Source organism: Neodiprion lecontei, chromosome 4, assembly GCF_021901455.1.
Source record: "Neodiprion lecontei isolate iyNeoLeco1 chromosome 4, iyNeoLeco1.1, whole genome shotgun sequence".
Classification (NCBI taxonomy): domain Eukaryota; kingdom Metazoa; phylum Arthropoda; class Insecta; order Hymenoptera; family Diprionidae; genus Neodiprion; species Neodiprion lecontei.
In genome coordinates this window covers 21,495,024-21,515,412 of record NC_060263.1, presented here as the reverse complement: position 1 = coordinate 21,515,412, position 20,389 = coordinate 21,495,024, and the positions used below count along the sequence as shown (strand labels likewise).

General features: G+C 40.8%; 1 protein-coding gene and 1 long non-coding RNA gene across 4 annotated transcripts; one reads left to right on the top strand and one right to left on the bottom strand.

Annotated features, from left to right (window-relative positions):
• Nucleotides 1-2,535: 2,535 nt before the first annotated feature.
• LOC107226538 (zinc finger protein 271-like) lies at nucleotides 2,536-10,424 on the top strand. 3 transcript variants are annotated; one of them, XM_046739121.1, is made up of 14 exons: nucleotides 2,542-3,088; nucleotides 3,197-3,360; nucleotides 3,450-3,668; nucleotides 3,747-3,838; nucleotides 3,946-4,112; nucleotides 4,212-4,402; nucleotides 4,501-5,328; nucleotides 5,411-5,515; nucleotides 5,607-5,765; nucleotides 5,864-6,156; nucleotides 6,233-6,313; nucleotides 6,402-6,519; nucleotides 9,339-9,571; nucleotides 10,184-10,424. In XM_046739121.1, the coding sequence occupies exons 2-14, from the start codon at nucleotides 3,208-3,210 to the stop codon at nucleotides 10,284-10,286; spliced, it is 2,742 nt and encodes a 913-aa protein (XP_046595077.1). In that variant the 5' UTR covers nucleotides 2,542-3,088; nucleotides 3,197-3,207; the 3' UTR covers nucleotides 10,287-10,424. The 3 variants fall into 3 exon arrangements, with proteins under 3 accessions (XP_015522871.2, XP_046595078.1, XP_046595077.1); XM_015667385.2 differs by lacking the exon at nucleotides 10,184-10,424 and having other exon boundaries at nucleotides 2,536-3,088; nucleotides 6,402-6,544; nucleotides 9,339-9,381; XM_046739122.1 differs by lacking the exons at nucleotides 9,339-9,571; nucleotides 10,184-10,424 and having other exon boundaries at nucleotides 2,537-3,088; nucleotides 6,402-8,953.
• On the bottom strand, nucleotides 8,008-19,132 carry LOC124294249. Its single transcript, XR_006904199.1, has 3 exons — nucleotides 16,076-19,132; nucleotides 15,744-15,979; nucleotides 8,008-8,122 (listed from the first exon to the last, which is right to left on the bottom strand). It is a non-coding gene; the product is annotated as an uncharacterized LOC124294249 (long non-coding RNA).
• Between the last annotated feature and the right edge of the window lie 1,257 nt (nucleotides 19,133-20,389).

Sequence of the window (20,389 nt, the reverse complement as noted above, 5' to 3'; positions counted from 1 at the left end):
ACAGGTTTTGTTTTTTGGCTGTAACTTTTGATTCGCTGCTCGCAGCGTATCGGGACTGCGCTTAAATGATTTGTTTCGCAAAATTACGTCGGAATAATGCCAGAACGAATTTATTTCAGCTTTTTTCAAAATCGCGAAAAATGTCGCCAAAAATGCAAATCACCCCACTACCTCATGACCCCATCACCCCACCACCCCATCACCCCACTACGCCATCACCCCATCATCTCACCATGCGACTACCTTCCATCACCTCGGACTACCTCCAACCACCGCCAACCACCTCCAACAACCACCCATAACCACCTCAAGTTATACCTTGAATAGTTATTAATATTTTCAGCATAAGAACACATCAAAAATATTGTGTAAGGATTGGTATAATCAATTAATTAATTAATAATATAACAAATTTTATCAGCGCATTTATAGCTACTGAATTTGTGCTTGCGCGAAAAATGAATTGAAATAATTTATTGTAAACAGGACAAGTTTGAAAAATTTTAGATGAAATATAATTACAATAGCCATTGAATAATATAAAAATGTTTAACTCATTGAGCACAAATCCTCGTCCTCCTCGTCCTCTCCTTGAAGTCCAGTTTCGCTAGGTAGTGGACCTGGAGCGTAGAAACTACGGAGCGCTTGGTCAAAAGTCACCAGTTCAAAAACCTGGACAGCCATAACTACGGAGCGCTTGTCCTGGAACTCGAGTTTCACGAGTTAGTGGACCTGGAGCGCAGGAACTCCGGAGCGCTTGTACCCGAAGTCAAGTTTCACCGGGTAGAGAACCTGGAGCGCAGGAACCACGGAGCGCTTGTCCTGGAAGTCGAGTTCCTGCAGGTAGTGGAACTTGACCGCAGAAACTACGGAGCGCTTCTTCCTGAAGTCGAGTTTCACCAGGTACCGACCTGTAGCGTAGAAACTACAGAGCGCTTGTCCTGGAACTCGAGTTGCACCAGGAAGCGGACCCGGAGCGCAGGATCCAGAACCCCGTACTCGAAATTTCCGGAGCGCGATTTTCATACGTCCGCTCTACTGCGCGGTTGTTTCCAGACTGAGGAATTCGGTTAGCTGATTTCCGTCTATATAGATCGATGGCGTTAGGAGAAAAAAAATGTTGGGTGACGTCACTTTCTGAACATCCGAACATTCAAACTTTCGTTTCGAATTTTAATACTATGTACGATGTATGATCTATGCTGTATGATATGATGTATAATGATTTTAGTTTTTACATTTCAGACACGAAATACGCACTTTATCTTTCCTGCCTGATTTTAGACTCAAGCTTCTAGGCCCTTCGATGGTCAGCCATTGACTAAAGATATATCCTTCCGTTAACGGGTCAGCTAATAACGCTGCCATTCTGCAACAGTTGGATGATAAAAATTTTTGGTCCCACCTTTCAAATGTGTGTTAAAATACACTCGAAGTTTTAAGAAGCTTCGTTCTATCTCTTCCTATCAAAAAAAAATAAATAAAAATCACCGGTAATCACTTGTTTAGGTCTTCAAATCAGGACACTGCGTTAAATACTGTCTCATATACGGAGCATCCATTTCATTTCGATCAAAATTAGCGCATTCGTGATGTATTACAGTTACTCTGAATTTTTTTCCATACGAACACTTTTCGAAAAACAATTCTGCTTCTCTATCCAACGTAGATACTTCACTTGCGACTAGCTAAAACAGCGTTTCGATTCCATGCCTACGAAAGTTCAAGATCGAGAGAGCAAATGAAAAGTTTTTCGAATAATTATGAATAATAATGTAATGGAATATATTGAGCGCGCGTCGAATAGAATCCCATTTCGAAATGAATAATTCTTGTATTTTCATATTATAGATATATTATTGTAGGTAATCTAGTTTGTCTCCTGGAAAATTATAAAATTTATAATATGCATCATGTATTAATCGTAAATGGATCACATATATTAATATCGTACATGGACCGCATACACATGTATACTTTTTGGTCTCCATGCATCATTATAACATCTGATCTATTATTATTTATGATCTATGTATACATTTTTTTCTCAGGTACCTATACTTTAATTAAATCACTGTTTTGCTACGCATTTTGGTAGAAATTTGCTCTCATCATTAATTTCTTGCATCGCCGACAAGTCGGTACGTACACACAGGCTAAGTACTGGCTTCGGCTTACCATTGCGAAGACTGTGTTACTCGGAAGGTGAATGCAGCCAACATCGTGTCGAAATCGGTAATTCTCTGATGTTCTGCAATAAGTTCTCAACTCTACCATTGGAATATCTCAGGGAGCGCAAGCGCATGACGATTTTCGGTTGTCACGCCAAAGCCCATTAGGGGCAACTGTCCTTTTATTTTACAGTCAACGTAGGAGGTGTTTGGAGGTGGTTGGTGACGATCGGCGAAGGTCGAGGAGGACAAGGAGGACGAAGATGGCCGGAGGTGGTTGGAGGTGCTGAGAAATCGTAGGAGGTGGTAGACGCTAGTAGGAGGTGGTAGAGGGTGGTAGAAGGTGACCGGAGATGGCAGGAGGTGATCAGTGGTGGTAGGAGGCGGTAGAAACTGGTAGGAGGTGTTAGAGGGTGGTTGGAGGTGATAAGAGGTCGTAGGAGGCGGTTGGTGGTGGTTGGAGGTGGTAAGAGATGGTAAGAGGTGTTTGGATATGGTAGACGATGGTAGGAGGTGTTCGGTGGTGGTAGGAGGTTGTAAAAGCTGGTAGGAGCTGTTAGAGGATGGTTGGAGGTGGTAAGAGGTCGTAGGAGGTGGTTGGGGCTGCTCGGAGGTGGTTGACGGCGGTTACCTGTGCTCGGAAGTAGTTGGGGGTGGATGGCGGTGAACGCGGTTACGCTTCTTCCCACGGCAATGATAGAGCTGATCGACATTTCTGTATCGCAGCTGACAAGTAGTCTTACGTACTCACTTTGTACCGACTCAATCTCAAGCTTCCATACCGACACTACTTTGGCTGCTACGAATGTCGGTGCGAGCCCGTTAGGTAGAGTTCATAGAGCAAAACCCTCCTACGCTCCCAGTCTCACCTCGGCCCACTTGCCCGCCGAAAACTGGTCACAAAAATTTACCGAGAGGTAACCGTCTTTATTTTGTTCAGTCAACGCTCATATCAAAGTTTCTTCGTTTGTTTAAAACGCTTTCAATCGCTGGTAAAACAAGAATACAAACAAAATCTATTTAAGTTTCAGCAGAGATGTCTGGTTGTTCGGCAGTTGGTTGTTCGAACAGAGGCGACAGGGGTTTTTTCATGAAAAGCTTCCCACGGAATCCCGAGAGGAGAGCACTTTGGGCATCACAGACGAACAGAGACGGGTGGCAGCCAACTGACAACAGTCGATTGTGCGAGGTGAATTTGAAAATATAAGAAACGTAGATTTTTATCCGCCGTCCCTTGCGAAAAATGAATTATTCAACGAATAGATCGTTTTTCTTCAGGTACATTTTGACCAGGATCAATGGGAAAAAACGAGGGAAGATGGTACTCGGAAACTGAAATGTAATGCAGTTCCGACGATATTTGAAACCTCAATTCATTCTCCGCTACGTAAAAAGTGTCCCGAAGAGCCAAAATTCATTGCAACACCTAACGCGACTAGATTGCCTGTCAATCATTCGGATACCTCTACTGCATTTATTAAAAGTTTCAATGTGCCGGTAAGTTCTCAAATTGCATTGTATTTCCTGATTGTAAAACAAAGTGAAAACAAATAGAGTTAACACTAACTTGTTCAGAACTCGAACCTCGATGGGAAGACACTCGTGTGCTCGGCAGCCAATTGCAGTAGCCAATTTGAAGCACGTTGGTTAAAATCATTCTTCTATGAGTAAGCTGTTTTTTCTGTTTTCTCGGATCATTTCCTGTGTCATCTCGTTCTTTTCATAGATCTTTATTCATAGGTGAACAATTATAGCATAGTTTCTTGTTTCGCAGATTTCCACTACACGACCCTGTCCTTTTGGAAAAATGGCTAACAGTGTGTAGAAAAGGCTGGATACCATCTGCCCAAAGTGTAATTTGCAGAAAACACTTTTCTATGGATTGCTTCGATTCAAACAATGGTTTGCTACTGAAAAATAATGCAATTCCAAATATTCACTGTAAGTTTTTAATGAACACAGTTTTGCATCTTTGATTCTTTAATTTTCAAAGAAGTTCATCAGTTTATCAGATAGGGTCAAGTACCTTTATTATTACAGTGAACAATGATTTTGATCTTGATCCGATCTGGGAACCACTCAATGACAAAGTGGATAACATTGTTGAAACTAATGAATCAGAAGACAATATTTATTGCCGAATTTGTGCGAGCAGCAAAAGTAAAAACTACTTTCCAATATTTGGGGATTCTAATTTGGCTGAGAAAATAAGTAGATGTTTGCCAGTAATAGTAAGTGTTAGATGATAATAAAAAGAAAACGAGAAACACTTTTTTCCATCATAAAACATTCTCGAAATTATTACATCTGATTTCTTTTTTTATTGCAGGTCTTGCCCACTGACAATCTGCCTCTGTACATTTGCCAACATTGCTTATACTATTTAAACGTTAGTTACAAATTGATAATCTGTTCTCTAAGAGCTGATACGATCCTTCGATCAAAGTTTGGCGAGTCAAATACTCCCAAGTGGTACAAAAAGCCAACGAGAGATGCATCAAAAGTCTCTAAACATAAATCCATGGAAAAAGAGGAGCCCATATTTCGGATAAACGGTCCAATAAAATGTGACCTGTGCGACGATTTTTTCGAAGATATGAATATGTTTGATAGGCACATAGAAACTTTTCATCTTCTGAAATGGCGTTGCAGTTTCTGTGATCACAGCTTCGAAACATCCCACGAACTGCTAGCCCACAAAATGTTGAATCATAGTGGTAGAATTTTAGCATGCAAAAACTGTGAGAAGGTGAAGGTTGAAGAGATTTTCTGCGACGCACCTGGCATACTCAGTTCAGAATCTAAGATACCTCAATTAGCCAGGAATGTTGGGCACCTTGATATTTCATTGCCATTAAATCTCAAAAAATCTTCAGAACCAAGGAACAATTTATCAAAGTTAAACTGCACAAAGTGTAAAATAGTCTTTGTAGATGCCAAACAATTTCGTACGCACCACATTATCCATTTGCCTAGACGAGTCAAATGTTCGCTATGCCAAAGACGGTGTCAGTCTGTATTCGATTATCTTATGCACAAACGAGTAGCCCATAACCAGTTGAAAACGAAAATACCAAGCCCAAGAAATGACTTACACAATTGCAAATATTGCAATAAAGTATTTTTGAGAAAGCAGAAGCTTATGATTCACATGCGAGTGAGTTGATTATTAAATATCTTGTATGATAAAAAATGGATGTGTTCACATTGCTTTTTTTCTTCCGTTCTTCGCTTTGCAGGTACACAAACAGGAAATGCTCAACGACCCGTCAGTGACTGTTTACAAGTGCGTCACATGTCCAAAAATATTTGTCGACAAGGTGCTATATCAAAAACATCGTAACGTAAGTTTGAAGCATGCCTCTTAAGTTCTGAACGCATGATCGATATTCATACCAGAAAAGTTTTATTATTATTCTGAATATTTAATTCCAGGTTCACGATCCTGCGTGCTGGAACAGGTTCAGATGCGAAATATGCTGCCAGGCTTTTGGGGATCGATTTAAACTGAAATCACATGAAACCATACACAACGGAACCAAGCCTTACCAGTGCGACATATGCGGCCATACATTTAATCGGAATGCTAATATGGTAAAAGCACACTGCAGTTAATTTTTGTTATAAGTAGCATTATAGGATTGGAATTGGTATTTAGCTGCATTTTTTTTCTTTCTATCTTCACCAAAAAGATCAGACATCGCGCGAAGCATTCCGAACAGACATGTCATTTCTGTGATAATGTTTTTAAAAGTATGCAAATTCTGAGGAAGCATTTAAGAGATGTCCACGGTGAGACTTTCAAGTCCGCAAAGAGGAATTCTAAAGTTGAACAGGATGGACGTCAGGGCAAGAGCAGCCGCGATGTGTTCATTTGTCGATACTGCGGTAGACAACTGACTTCTTACTATTCGTTACTCGATCACGAGCGAATACACACCGGAGATAAACCTTTTGTTTGTCACCATTGCGGAAAATCTTTCAGGTACCATTACTATCAAAATGCTGTTCGATGAACTTTCGTTATCAAATAATAAAATCTGTGAATCTTTGTTTTACAGAAGCATTACTGCCAGATGGGATCACATGGTGAGACATGAAAAAGGAAATTACATCTGTGAACTGTGCGGAAAAGTTTTAAGGTAATAGAACCGCGTGAAATTTTTTTGTTTTTTCCACACTGTCCATTTTTCGTACTGTAGAGATAAATACGTGATTTATTATTTTCAGCAACAAGCTAAATCTTAAGAGTCATCTCAGAAAACATGCAGCGATCGAGCAGAGGAGATTCGAATGCAAGGAGTGCGGCAAGCTGTTTTATGTTAGAGGGAGACTCGACGCGCACCTGGTGCGCATTCATCATTTGGCTCCCAGTAATAATTGATATGAGGTATTCCGTGACAACTCGACCGATGATTTTCCCTCAGCATTTTTCATTTCGTTCATAATGTTTTATGCTATTTTTCTAACTCTAAATAGCACTCCTGCAGGGTGGCCACCCGTCTGGAAAACCGGGAAAACCGGGAAATGTCAGGGAATTTTGTATGTCAGGGAAAAGTCAGGGAAATGTTAGGGAATTGTTTGGTTGGTCAGGGACTTTTTATAGAACTCACGGATTTCAAAAGCCTTGTCCATAAAATTGAGATGCTATCACCGCATCGTCCCAATTTTTCTTCTCTTCTTATTGACGATTATGAGCTTAGTTGTTGATTGTCACATGAATTCAGTAGTACGAGCAGACATCGGTCTGATTTATCTATGGCCGTCATTGCGTGTGGAGACGCACGTTCACCGACGCGTAATAGTCTAGAAAAAACGAAGCCTCAGTTTTTTGGCAATAACTCAAAAAGTAAAAGCACTAGCGAAAATTTTAAAAAGATTCTTAAAGAGGAAGAAATTTCCAATGAAAAAGTACGAGCACCCGGAATTCTATCTTCAATATTAGTAATTTTAATTTAACGCTGAACATAGGGCTCTGCGCAACTGTTACGGCATAGACGCGCCGCATCTAGACAGTACACCGCACAAAATAATTGTTTTGCTGTAATAAATATCAATTTAAAAATTTGGATAAATTGTGGTGTATTCTTAACACTTAAAAGAAAAATGTCCCGTTGGAAAAAAATTTTTAAGTTTATTTTTCAAAAAGTTACACATTCGTTAATTAATCATAATTCTTCAAACCTCGATTTTCATTGCAAACAGCATAAATGTTCAAATAATATCTCTAAAAATATTTCGCTTCTTGGAGCCCCTTCTTAAATATATACTTAACAAGACCACAGAAATGGAAATTTTCATTTTTTGTCAACTTTCAAAAATCATAATGAACGGAATAAACAACTTTTAAAAACTTTTATAACTTTAATATATTTAACCATACTTTACCTAGGTTACTATAGTTTTTAGTGATTTCTGCACAAATTGTGCATCAAAATGTTAGGGAAAAATAATGATTTTAGTCAGGGAAAACCGGGAAATGTCAGGGAATTCCGTGATCGGAATTGAGTGGCCACCCTGTCCTGAATTATTTCTGATTTTATTCTCTAACCGATCTTTCATTGTTACGTCCTTCAGACCTTAGATTTATTTCCCACACTCTTACAGCTATCTTATACCCTGCATCCTCTTCTTATCATCACCTTGCTGCCTCAGTTCCCGTACAATATCAACAGAGTGCTCCCTCTACTCCTAAAGTGCAATTACCCAGTCCTTGCATCCTTCCCCCTATATATACACTCTTGAGTCATCTTCCTTTTGGCCAACATCTCAAAATTCATCTCTCTACCCCTTTTCCTCCTCCACATCTTCTCATTCTACGCTCCATATCTTTTACAATACATCAATTATGTACTCAAACATTTAACTCCTCAGTACAAGTTCCTCTCTGCGATAGCCGCTCGTCTTGATTACAATCGTCCACCCCGTAACATTCTGATGAATTTTCAAACCTCAAAACAGAAAAATATTTTGTATTTTCTCAAAAAAATTATTGAAAGTTTTTCGATCAAAGATGGAAATTTTAGGCCATATCCGGAAGTGGAAACTATTCTTCTTATATTTATTTAAAATTGCACAGCATTATAAAAGAAAAAAAAACTAAATCAGTTAAATAAATATAAGAAAAATAGTTTCCACTTCCAGACATGGCGTAAAATTATCGTCTTCTATTGAAGTATTTATGAATATCATGAATCATATCGAAAATGCTGAGGAAAAATCATTGGTTGAGTCGACATGGAATACCTCATATAGATGTAAGTATGAACGTAACTAAAAAGAAAATACATTCGGAATATGAGAAAAGACTTATGCTTTGTTGAAGCCAAAATTAAATCAAAAGTTTATTATGCGCATATATCCAGTGCATGTAGATTGATCAAGGAGAATTGTCGTAAGCGGGAACCTTGTGAACTTGTCATAAAAACATATTAATTTTTATTTCGTATCAATGAAACGACTAGCTTGCATAGTTGCGGTTACGCGTTATCTGGTTCTGTTGCATCATTACAATTTACCATATACTGTATCAACTGTACTACTGATAAAATTATAGCTGTTATAACTCTGTATTTATGCAGACATTAATTATAACGATTAGGTAAAAAGAATTGAAAGAGGCAAAAAAAAAAAAAAGAAGGCACGTTCGTACATTTATACAACATTGTATAAGTGTTACCAAGCAAACTGAATATCTCCAGATAACGAACGTCTAACAATTCTTCCAATTATCGTATAACATAATGAAAACGATCAAATACAGACGCATGTTTATCGAAAAACGTGTTACATGTATGCATTAACTTGAAAATGAAAAAACTCTTACATCTTGAATAATTAAGTATTTCGCTGATATATCACGTGATCAACGACTGATTGGCCGGTAATAATTATTTGTAGTACGCGCTAACGATAATTGTGAAACGTAGATTGCGAATAGAGGAATTCTCTAATTCATGTATGTACGTGCAATTGTATCCTTATAATATCGTGACTAAAATTGGAGCGGTGGGAGGTGGGGGAGGAAGTAAAAACAGGGAAAGCATGTTTATTTGAAATTGCGAAGAAAAGGGCCGCGGAACGAAACTCTCTCTCGGGGAGTGTTGAATCGGGGAAAATGATTCCGAACGACGCTTTAGCGGATATTTTGAAAGAAAGCGGGTGTAGGGGGCGAGTAAGGAGCGAGCAAGGTGGCGGAGGGGAGCGAACCGCGTCGCAGAAAGAGGAAGGGCGGGCGCCATTGGCGGGCATCGAAGGGGCATCGACCGCCGCTTCGCCCCGGACTGGCAGTTCCCCTCACAGTCGCACCAATACAGGCTACAGCCGGGCTCTATATCGCCGACCATTGGTCCTCAATTTGCCGACCAATCATTGGGAAAGTGCCGACGAAAATATCCAATGTAAGTCCACAAATTATCAAACATCTACCGTGATCACTTTGGCTCATGGAGCCTCGATCAATTTCGTTATTTTCGTTATGTCAGACACGTTTCATCCGTCTCCACGCTCACATACGCTGCTAGAGAAACGGCTACGGCCATGTTTGATGCAAACGATATTTCGTGGCAATGGTAATGGCGATTTTAATAACCAACGATGCCTTGCTACCGTTTCGACGCCCCGCATCCTGACCTTCTATCAAACGATTTACCTGCACCGACGGATTTACCGATTAATGCGACCGTCTGCTCGCCTATTATCGACGCCTAGCACTCTCGTATTCGCCTTTTGCGATTACTTGTTGTTACTACTTTGTTTACACCCTGGGCACATCCACGATTCCCGCTACCCGATACTAGGTTATACGTAATATCGCGTTTGCGTCAGCAGCACGGACGCTCGTAATTTTTTCCCGTCGCGTCCCCATGCGTTGCAATTCTAACCTGAAATACGCGGTTTTAGCAACCAGTATGTTTTCGCTATTCTCTGTCCAATATTACTTTCGGTTATTTTACTTTTATCGGCGTGAAAATGATCGATTTTAACATCCTGGATTTTTGTTCTATTGACAGTGAGACGTCACCATGGAGCAACTTGGCGAAGGCCAGACGGTCATGGTTGGCAGCGGAGGAGCTGTTCAGGTTGTTCAGATGGGTCAGGGCGGCCAGACGATGATGCTGCCTCAGACTATTCAGGTCGCTGCACCTAATGGACAGATTCAAGTTGTACCTGTCTCCAGCCTAGCTGGGGCTGGGCAACAAATAGTCATCCAGCAGCCACAGACCCCTCAAATTATTCAAACTCCCGATGGACAAACCTATATTTATCAGCCAGTTCAACTCGAGGGACAAGTACAGCAGGCCCAGCCAACAGGTAGGTGATGAAAATATTTTCCATGTATTTCACTCTATTCCTTTCTTGTCAAACAAAAGCTTTGAAATTTTGGTTGTTACCTTTTCATTGCAGTTATCAACATCAACGGAAACCTGATGCAAATTGCTGGCACTACATCACAGACGTCAACGCCTACAGCAAACACTGCTCCTGTACAACCGCTCTCTAGTCCTACCGCAACAGCTTCACAGGCAGGGAATATTGTCATGGTGATTACTATTAGGCAAAGCCTCTTTCACTCACATAGTCAGTGTATCGAATATTATACAGACTTGTAGTGATCATAGAGCAACATTAACACTACGGCTGGCGTTGGCCCAGTAATCTAAATTATTTGCTGATTTCTTTATTTTCATCTATATCTAATATTGAACTCATTTCATTTATCATCCGCGAGTTTTCTCTCACTATTCACTCTGCGACCTTTGTACAGTAGTGTTGCCGTTTTTGATACAACTCACCGACGCTGTAGCATGGATAGATTTGGATGGTTTTAGTATATTATTAACTCATTCAAACTGTTGTTATTATTATAAAAAGACTTGCTGTTCCTGTTCGCATGCGGAGGTTATTTTTACACTTCTGGACACCTTGACATTTGATAGTAATTTAAATGTTTAACTGTGGTCAACAGATGGTGCCCGGAAACAGTGGTCAGGCTCAATTTCAGAGAGTAGCATTACCGAATGCAGAATTTCTTGAAGAAGAGCCCTTGTACGTCAATGCTAAGCAGTATCGTCGTATTTTAAAACGCCGTCAAGCCCGCGCCAAGTTAGAAGCTGAAGGAAAAATACCCAAAGAAAGACCGGTAGGTTGATCCAGGAATAAATCTATCTGCTTGCGACTTGACCTGAGACAAAACAGAGAAAATCGTGAAACCCGTTTATATTTTTTCCCTCTGTTTACAGAAATACCTACACGAGTCACGCCACAGGCATGCGATGAATAGGATTCGTGGGGAAGGAGGTCGTTTTCATTCTGGCCAGGTAAAAAAGAGAAGGTTCGTAAATGACCTTATTTAGATTTCCTACGTATTTCATTAGATGGATAGAAAGACCGGTTAACAAACTAGGTTTCAAATGTTTAGGAATGGAATAAACCATAATTAGCGCCGATCTGAACGCCGCAATTAAAACGAATTGTTTCCTCAGTAGGGCGAATACAAATACGATGATTACCCAGCATATAACAACCACGAGTAGTACAAACACTATTCGTACAATATCGCTACCAGCGACGAGTGCGGTAGGTCAACATCACAGTAACGACAACATGACACCTGCAATTATAATTGAGGTGAGTCGATAAGGGTATCACGGATGATAAATCGAATAGCGTCGTGAATGACTCATGGCCAACTCCAAATTGCGTTTTACGCATACTTATATATTCGACCAGTGCCGCAACTACACCAGACATCTTTCTGCACGTATCTTTTTTGTTTTCGTTTACTCTAACAGCAGTCTCTTCAGATTGTATTTTCTTTCGTTCGAAAAAAGGGAAAGAGAAATAGAGAGCTCTTATTCTTAGAGACTGAAAAGCTGGAAGGCTTGAGCGCACAAGACTATACGACTATCTTTACTAAAACTGTCTCTTCAATTAATTAAACAAAACGTGTTATTATCTATTTTTAGTTTTTTTAAGTATACGTATAATGAATGATTAGGAAGGGAAAAGTTGAGCTGTAAAAACAGGGTTAGGGTTTTATTGATGTCCAGAGCGAAGTGAAGAGTCGCCAAAAACTAATTACGAAAAATCTCTCGTATTGTGTTTAGAAAAAAGTTGGACAGGCATATTAAAGTTTCTTACAGTATATCAGCTTTCATGGATTCACTGAGAAAATCACACAGTGTTTTTGTCCCGTAAATATTGCTTCACTGTGTATTAATTGGATTAAATTTATTCAAGTTACTACAGAAGTACCTAAATTTATAAAAATACAGCTCTGTATTATTGGACGTATTTTTAAATAGTATCAAATGCAATTTTGTTTTGTAAAACTGTTTGAAAACGGAATGGGTATTTTTGTCCTTGGTTTTTACTTTTATTATTTAAATTACTATTTCACATTCGGAATGCATGAGAGTGTAAACTGTATAACTTGAAGTGTGATCTTCACTGGGAATCTGTGTCGCTCATGAATAAGGGTAAATTTTATTTGGAGACAAGTGCAATCAATCAGTTTCTAAAAATAAGGGAGTGTTAAATGTAATTTGACCATCATACTCATCAATAACCATATAATGAAAATTGATGGGATCAAGATTATCTTTAATTATAACAAGATACTGCACTGGAACTGTAGAATATTGAAAACAATCGTGTGTTAAAGTGAACTGATTTACATTAGTCAACTTGGCCAGATGATTTATAAGTCGAAGTTATAAGTCGACCAATGTGTGCACGATTCGAAGTAAAACCCGTTTTCAATGAGTCGAATATTGTTTACATCGGATTTTATGTAACTGAAAGTCAATCACATACATTAATTTACGAATAGCACATCATTGGATGAATTATCTGATCAATAAATCATCGATTGTATGATGGATTACGATTCGTGAAGTGCAAACGTGATGAGAGCAAGTGGGTTTGCAAATTTCACGAAGCAAAGATGTACATAGTTACTAATACGCTAAAACGAATCTTTTATAAATGAATGATTGGGAGAATAAGATTGAGGATTATTGTAAGTTGTTTGAAATGAATAAACTTGAGATATCGATAATGTTCTAAGAGAATTGAACGAATGTGTGGGTGTTTGATCTTTGCGGTTTTGTGACATTTGGTGAGACTAATTAATAAATGATTAACGCCACCAATTGTATGATTAATTGCAAATTCTGTGTACCTTGCTTTGTCGTAACGCTAGATTAATAAAGCATGTTTATTTTGTAGTTATTAGAAAATTGAGGTTCTATCGAACATTATGAAAATTCACCGAATCTATTTTTCTCTAAGTTATCCCTCCTTAATGTATATTGATTATAAATAAAGTGCACTGAATAATATTACGAAGTTCACCAATGATTTACATATTTCACGGATTTTCCCTCGAGAATAGTCTAGAAGCGACAATATTGCAAACATTATTTTACACGGTTAGTGTAAAATAATCACATTTCATACAGGTTTCTAATATTTGACCGGAATCACAACTGTAACTGTAACTTAAGAAATTACGAATCAATTTACATATTCAGACGCTGTGTCGACGTAATTTTGCGGAAGAAATCGATTGCGCTTATTGTTAGTCTTACTTCATTACACGAACAGTGTTCACAAGTTACAGTCGAAAAAGGAAGGATTTCCTTGGTAATTTATCAGCTGTTGGTCCTACAATGTTTTGATTACTTTCATTGGATTCCTTGGGGTTTAATTTGTTAAGGAAGACATCTGAATCCATTCTATGACGAAAAGTTTTTGAAAAATTGAAGAAAAAGGAAGGTTACCTTTTGTATATTTTCAGTCCATTCGAACGCTATATCGACGTAATTTTGCTATAGGAAACACTTGTGCGTAATCCAAACAAGATGTTTTAGATGTTCTCGAATTTTAGCCGGTCAATAAACTGATTGATAATTTTTTGGCTCCAGAAATCACTTTGAAGAATGGCTATTTTTCCCGGGTATTTTACTTATCACATCGACACATTTTGTTTTTACCTAAAATTTATCTGACAATATCTTAGATATTCCGACTTATTAATTTTTTTCAGTTTACATGTTCGTTGACAAAGATACTGTCAATTCATACCCAAAAGTATAAAGTTGAAGCGTCAAAGTATTCACATCGCAAGTATGTGTAATGTTACTTCTGTACCGTTGTTAATGTCACTTCAGAACATACATTTATTCCTGCACGTACTGATCCGCTTGAATATGATCACTATAACTAAATAATTACGTAACTTTGACAGCCAGTTTTTGTACAACTCTTCAAGAGAACAAACTCAAAAAATTTCGTCGTTAATCTATCACTACCAATTCAATAGTTATCCAGAAGATGCTGCACTTGCATCGATCTCGGACGCGAGGAATGTTTCATCATTCATCTGGACGACGGCTGGCTTATACTCAACAGCAGAGCATATTCCTAAGCCTCGTTGAAGTCCTGCAGGTGCATTATACACCAACAGGAATGCCGAAACGAATTTATCTTGCAGCCTCTCTGGTGCACAAGAAAATCATCCGCTAATGTTCACCCGACATAGTTAGAACCCAGCGCTTTACCGCTAGACTTTAGTCTGCACACTGACGCAAGTCACGAGCATCGGTTAGGCTCTTGTTTCTCAAGATTTTTTGCACCCAACGCGAGGTTGAATATGAAATATGAAAATGATTGAAAGGGTGTCAAACTGAAAGTAAAACCAGAATACGTAATTTCATATTCAGAAATCTCGTTCGTTTACACGGGAGATAATTCGGAATTAAAACATTTACACTCCTGTGCCAAGGCAACCTAAACCACCCACACCAAATCTATGGGGCGTAATTCAGGTTGCCTATCCACAGGCGGTTAATCGTATTGTTTTCACGTGATTACCCAGAGCGAATAAATTGCCGAACGAATAATATGAAGAAGTTGCAATTACGCTGCAAGACGGACGGACAATGGTTTTGTGATTTGCGTGTTAGGACGTATAAATCGTAGGGATGATATCTGGCCGTGTTGTAGAGGAAACAGGGAATAGAAGTGCATATCTTAATTACAATATTCCCTCGAGCTGAACCCGGGGCTCGAGTTCGCTTCCGCGCTGGCTCTCTTACACTCGGTAGAAATTTAATTAATTTACCGGCACACCTACGCTTCTGTACGTACATGAACACAAACATATTCGTATCCACCCGATGCCGGAGATGCCTGGCTACTTGTTACTTGTTACTTGTTTACTGACTGAAATATTGTCCCCCGCCCCTCGTTCTCTGACTACGTTGTCAACTCAACCGATTCTCCCTAAGACACTGATAATTTTGTTTGCAGATTTTCGCACAAAGAAATTTTTACATAGCTAATTCCCAGAATGACCAAGAAGATTGAGATTATTTATTAATCGTAATCGAAATGTCTGTCAACTTTTCATGCACACTACGAGAAACTCTTAATATAAGACTAGCTCTAAAACCCGAGCGAGCTTTATGCCCAGTGTAGTTGGATTTTGTGCTCGTGCGCTCGCTGCGCTCGCTTACTCCTTATCAGTGTTTTACCAGATGATTCGAGATTAATGAGACACCTTACGATCTCACTGCTCACTGCACTGAGCAAGAACTACGGAGCACTGGTCCTGGAGGTCGAAATTCACCAGGTAGAGGACCTGGAAGTCGCTATTCATTAGGTAAATCACCGGCAGCGCAGCAACTATGAGGAACTTCGGAGCGCTGGTCCTAGAGGACGAAATTCACCAGGTGAAGGACCTGGAGCGCAGGAACCACGCAGCGCTTGTTCTGGAGGTCGAATTTCACCGGGTGGAGAACCTGGAGAACCAGAAATAGGGAAAATTGTGGAGAATCTGGACAGCCAGAACTACGAAAAATTAGTCCTGAAGGTCAAATGTCAACCGGGTAGCGTACCTGGAGCGCAGAAACTACGGAGCACTTGTCCCGGAAGTCCAGTTTCACCAGGTAGCGGACCTGGAACGCAGGATCCAGGAGGTAGAGAACCTGGTACTCGAAATCCGCGGAATGCGATTCTCATCCGTCCTCTCTACTGCGCGGTTGTTTCCAGACTGAGGAATTCCGCTAGCTGATTTTCGTGGTCGACGATTACTATAGATCGATGACGTCAGGAAAAAAAAAATTTTGGGTGACGTCACTTTCTGAACATCCGGTCATCCAAGATTTGGTTTCGAACTTTAATACTATGTATGATGTGTGATATGATGATTGTACTCTGTTGTTTTTTCAATAAAAAATTACAAGATAAAAATGATGATGTGTCATTCTTCCTCTACCAACAAACCAATTCCATCACAGAACTGCTATATCACGCTATTGTCAAGTAATCGTGAAAACTGAAATACACGGAGTCACGTTAGATTGTACATTCGGGGAAGGATCGCCGATAAATTGGGAAGAATCTGAGCAGTCCAAAGAGTTCAGCGGTACACCGATACACTGGGACTGTGAAGAGGTTAAGGGGTTGATCGAGGGTTGGGCTAAGGTTCAGCAGCGGCGAGAAGGGTTGGCCGTAGGTATTTTTCCAAAGAGGTTGAAAGAGGGTATAAATTTCTTTAGGGCTCTTTGCCGCCCGGCAGCTGGGGCTGCGCAGATCCGGATTCGAATTTCCGGCTTAACTTAAGAGCTAATAGCACGGGCGAGTGCAGCGCGAACGGCCCGAATTTTTTGCCAGTAAAACAGATATATGAGTTAATACTTTCCCGCTTAGCCACTCATTAACTTTTTTCATCCTCGTTTCCTCCGAAATATTTTATGCATAAAACGCGCTCGTTGGCAAGTCGAAATTTTTAGAGCTGGACGAATATGTCGTCACATCTCGACGTATCTAGGCGAGTGTAATGCACAGGTGAATATGTATATACGGGCGATCAATAAATAGACGCAATTTCTAGGACAACCTGCCGCTCGTTATCCCCCATATATGTACATGAATTCACTCTCTCCGATGTCCGAGAGATTTTTTCTATTTGCTACTCTGCGCATTGTGTTTGCCCCGAAAATTTGCCATTGCATGCATCGGCGCTGATTTCCGCGGTATGAAATTAGATTACTGATTTTTTTTCACCATCCTTGACGATTCTAACGAATCAGGACTGCAGAATTCGATCTCTCGAATAAGGCGTTCATGATGCCAATATATGTGTGAAAGCTGTACGTGCACGGGCGAAAAAATGTCAGAAAACTGAGGCGCTTTTCCTTCTGTAAAACGAGTAAACGGTTTCAAGGTATCGTTCAAGGTGGCTGGAAGGAAACCGGTCTCGTTGTATTGTGGGTAGCGCCTTTTGTGCCCGCGCAAATTAAATTAACCAACGGCGCAGGGGTTTCAGGGAATACGTATAATGTACACAGGGAATAAGGAACAATGGTTTTTTAAAAATTATATCAAGAGACGGTCACGAAACAGTTGACTTCTGTCAGATTCCAACTTCAACAATTTAAAGGAAAATATCACATAAAGCGTTTTTGATTCTTGCCAAAACGGAGAGGAATTTTTCAACCCGGTATTGAAGAAGTGCGCAATATTAGGAATGGGATTCGGGTGCGCTGAAGGGGTTCGCCGCATTCGAACTACCCGTATAGGATTGGAGCTCATTTTGCGGCGTAACGCTATTTTATGGAGATCGATTGTTGACGAATAAAAGGTCGATCGGCGCAGCCGGCGGTGGCTTTCTAACCGCGACAGCTATTCGTCCGTCCATTCTAGTATATTTTTCTATTCTCCATTATTATCTGTCCTCGTTCCGAAGGAAGTGGCGGAAAGAAAATCACTCCGCCTTAACTCCTCAACTGTATCTAAGTATCAAACTTTCCGATGAATATAAATTACGCCTGGACTCAGCGTCTGATCCAAGCCTTCAACGATGCGTCTTCGAGCTTTCGGGTTGGTCTGAAAAAGAAAACAGTTCAACTTCATTCATCATGGAAAAACAGATCGGGACGCTAAGACGTGCAAACATTTTTTTTTCGATCAATGCTGCTTTCTGAAGACCGTGAACCATGGACGATGGAACAGTGTAGAAAGGACTAGTGCATTTCGGATTTGAAATTTTGAGCTTTTAGGATATCGCTGCAAGTGGAACCATAACCAAACCGCTTCTGCCATCATTTCCTCCCGGCCAAAGTAGCGCTGGATAATCCGTAGGCGCTGGAAACAGTCTTAGAGTTGAAATAAAATTTCAAGTGAGACAACAGCGGTCATTTTAAATTGATCAGAGCTCAACTTGTTTTTCACGTGACAAGAAAACAGGTGGTGAAGATTTTTTAGTCATCTATATATCAACTTCGTGCCTACGAAGTTTCTCACAAAATACCGAGGTCTGAAATAAAGATGATTGATTAAATCCTGTGACGGTGGTTGTCGACTGAGATTAGAAAAACACTTTGGTTTGCCTTTGAGTTCTTCACAGTCGGTATAATTGTTTGACGCCTGTTCACCAGTTCGTAAAGAAGACAAAGCTGGAACTGGGGAGTGAGGAAAGGCGAGGAATTGGTATTGCGAGGGAGGATCGGTAATATAAGAGAACAGAAGACAATCTCGGATGTACTGAAGGTGGGTAGCGGAGAACGGCTGGAGTGCAGAGGTGAAGAGAGCGCGGCTGTGCTCTCCGTTCGTTTGGGCGGGCGTGAAAGCAGGCGAGATACTTTGTGGAACTAGAGAGAATAGAACTGTCTCATCGGAGAGCGGCGCCTTTGTCTCAACGGTTGACAGCGCCTGGTGCGAATCCAAACTGTAAATCACGGGAATAAATCTCGAAAGCGAAAAGATTAAAACGACGGTAAAGACGAGAGAGTTGGGAGAGAGGGGGGAATAGGAACAAGGGCAAACCAGGGCAGACAAAAATACCACCGTCGCCCTCCGAACCCGCAAAGTTGGAGCGGAAAGTCGAGAAATTAGGAACTAGACTAACAAAACTTGTAATTTCTCCCCGTTGTTCGCAGATAAATCATCCGAAGAGTTTCAAAAGTTATCAAGAATTACCGAAACACGAACGCGGTGAAAAACATGTACCTTAAAATTTCCTTGAACTGTTCATCTATCCTGAATTCGATGAAATTGCACTCGGCATTTGTTTTGGTGACTGAGAGATGGCGCGGATCGCAACGGTGGAGTGACGTCAGAAGTGCAGCGACGAATCGGTGAAACGATACGCGTTCCGCGGCAGATTAGAGAGATTTCTTTTTTGAATTTCGATAATTGTTTCGCGGGGATATTGCGCGATTCCCGCGAACACAAATGACGACCGCAGTGACGTAATTCGACACTAAACTGCCAAGTGGTTGATTAATTACCTCACGTACATTCTGAATAACCTTATTTACTCGGATTTACATGTACCTCACACCCCGTTCCCGTCACCCGTTGACGGCTCTGCGGTGCAGCGGTGACGGAGGGCGGCTCGTGCCACCGCGCTGCGAGACTTTTGGTCGTTTCTAAGCCGAGCGATATCCTGGAGGCTGAGTGTGTCGGCGTGGGGAATTACCAGGGGAAGCCATTAACCGGGAGAGCGGTAACCTTTGTGCTAACTTGATAATTCGCCACCTGCTAACCGCGGGTCTCAGATGTGTCGAGGGACTCTGATTCGCTCGTATAGAATATCGCACGGAATCATCGGGGGGTATCGAGTTCAGTAAATGTCGGTATCCAACTTCAGGGATGGAGAAAAAAGAACAATCTAATTCGCTGAAACGCCTATGAATTACATTTGCATACGTGGACCGCATTCGATCGGGTATAAAATGCTCATAGAACACAGGAACGGCGCAACGATTTAGCGTCTACAGGGTGGCCGAGCGCAAACCGATCGCCAACTTGCCCAGCAGCTTGCCCGAGAAATTTCGAAGCGAAACTTATTCAGCGTGAACTTCGAGCGACGCATGATTGCCGAGTTACGTGCGATTCAAGTTTGGCCAATCAGACGGCCGTCACGTGACGCTGAGGGGGTGAGGCCGCGTCGCTGATTGGCGAAACACGATGCTCCGTAACTCGGAAACCAGACGTCGCCCAAATTTCTGGTCAAATAAACATCGCCCTAAATTTTCGCGCAGACTTCGATTCCGAATCGAGTCACCCTCTATACGCGAATGGTATTGTATAGAGTCCCGCCGGTTTCCCAGCTCTCGTGTCGCCGCTCGTTGTCGATTGAGACGTTCGCCTGTGTGTGTTCGTGCGCTGTTTGGGGAGGGCAGGAAGCTCACGCATACCTAGTC

What these genes read in the sequence shown, in the direction of transcription:
- LOC107226538 (XM_046739121.1), top strand. Translation starts at nt 3,208, where the DNA reads ATGTCTGGTTGTTCGGCAGTTGGTTGTTCGAACAGAGGCGACAGGGGT. An exon ending in ACAACAGTCGATTGTGCGAG is followed by an intron (nt 3,361 to 3,449) that starts GTGAATTTGAAA and finishes GTTTTTCTTCAG; the next exon opens with GTACATTTTGACCAGGATCA. An exon ending in GGAGACTCGACGCGCACCTG is followed by an intron (nt 6,520 to 9,338) that starts GTGCGCATTCAT and finishes AAGCGGGTGTAG; the next exon opens with GGGGCGAGTAAGGAGCGAGC.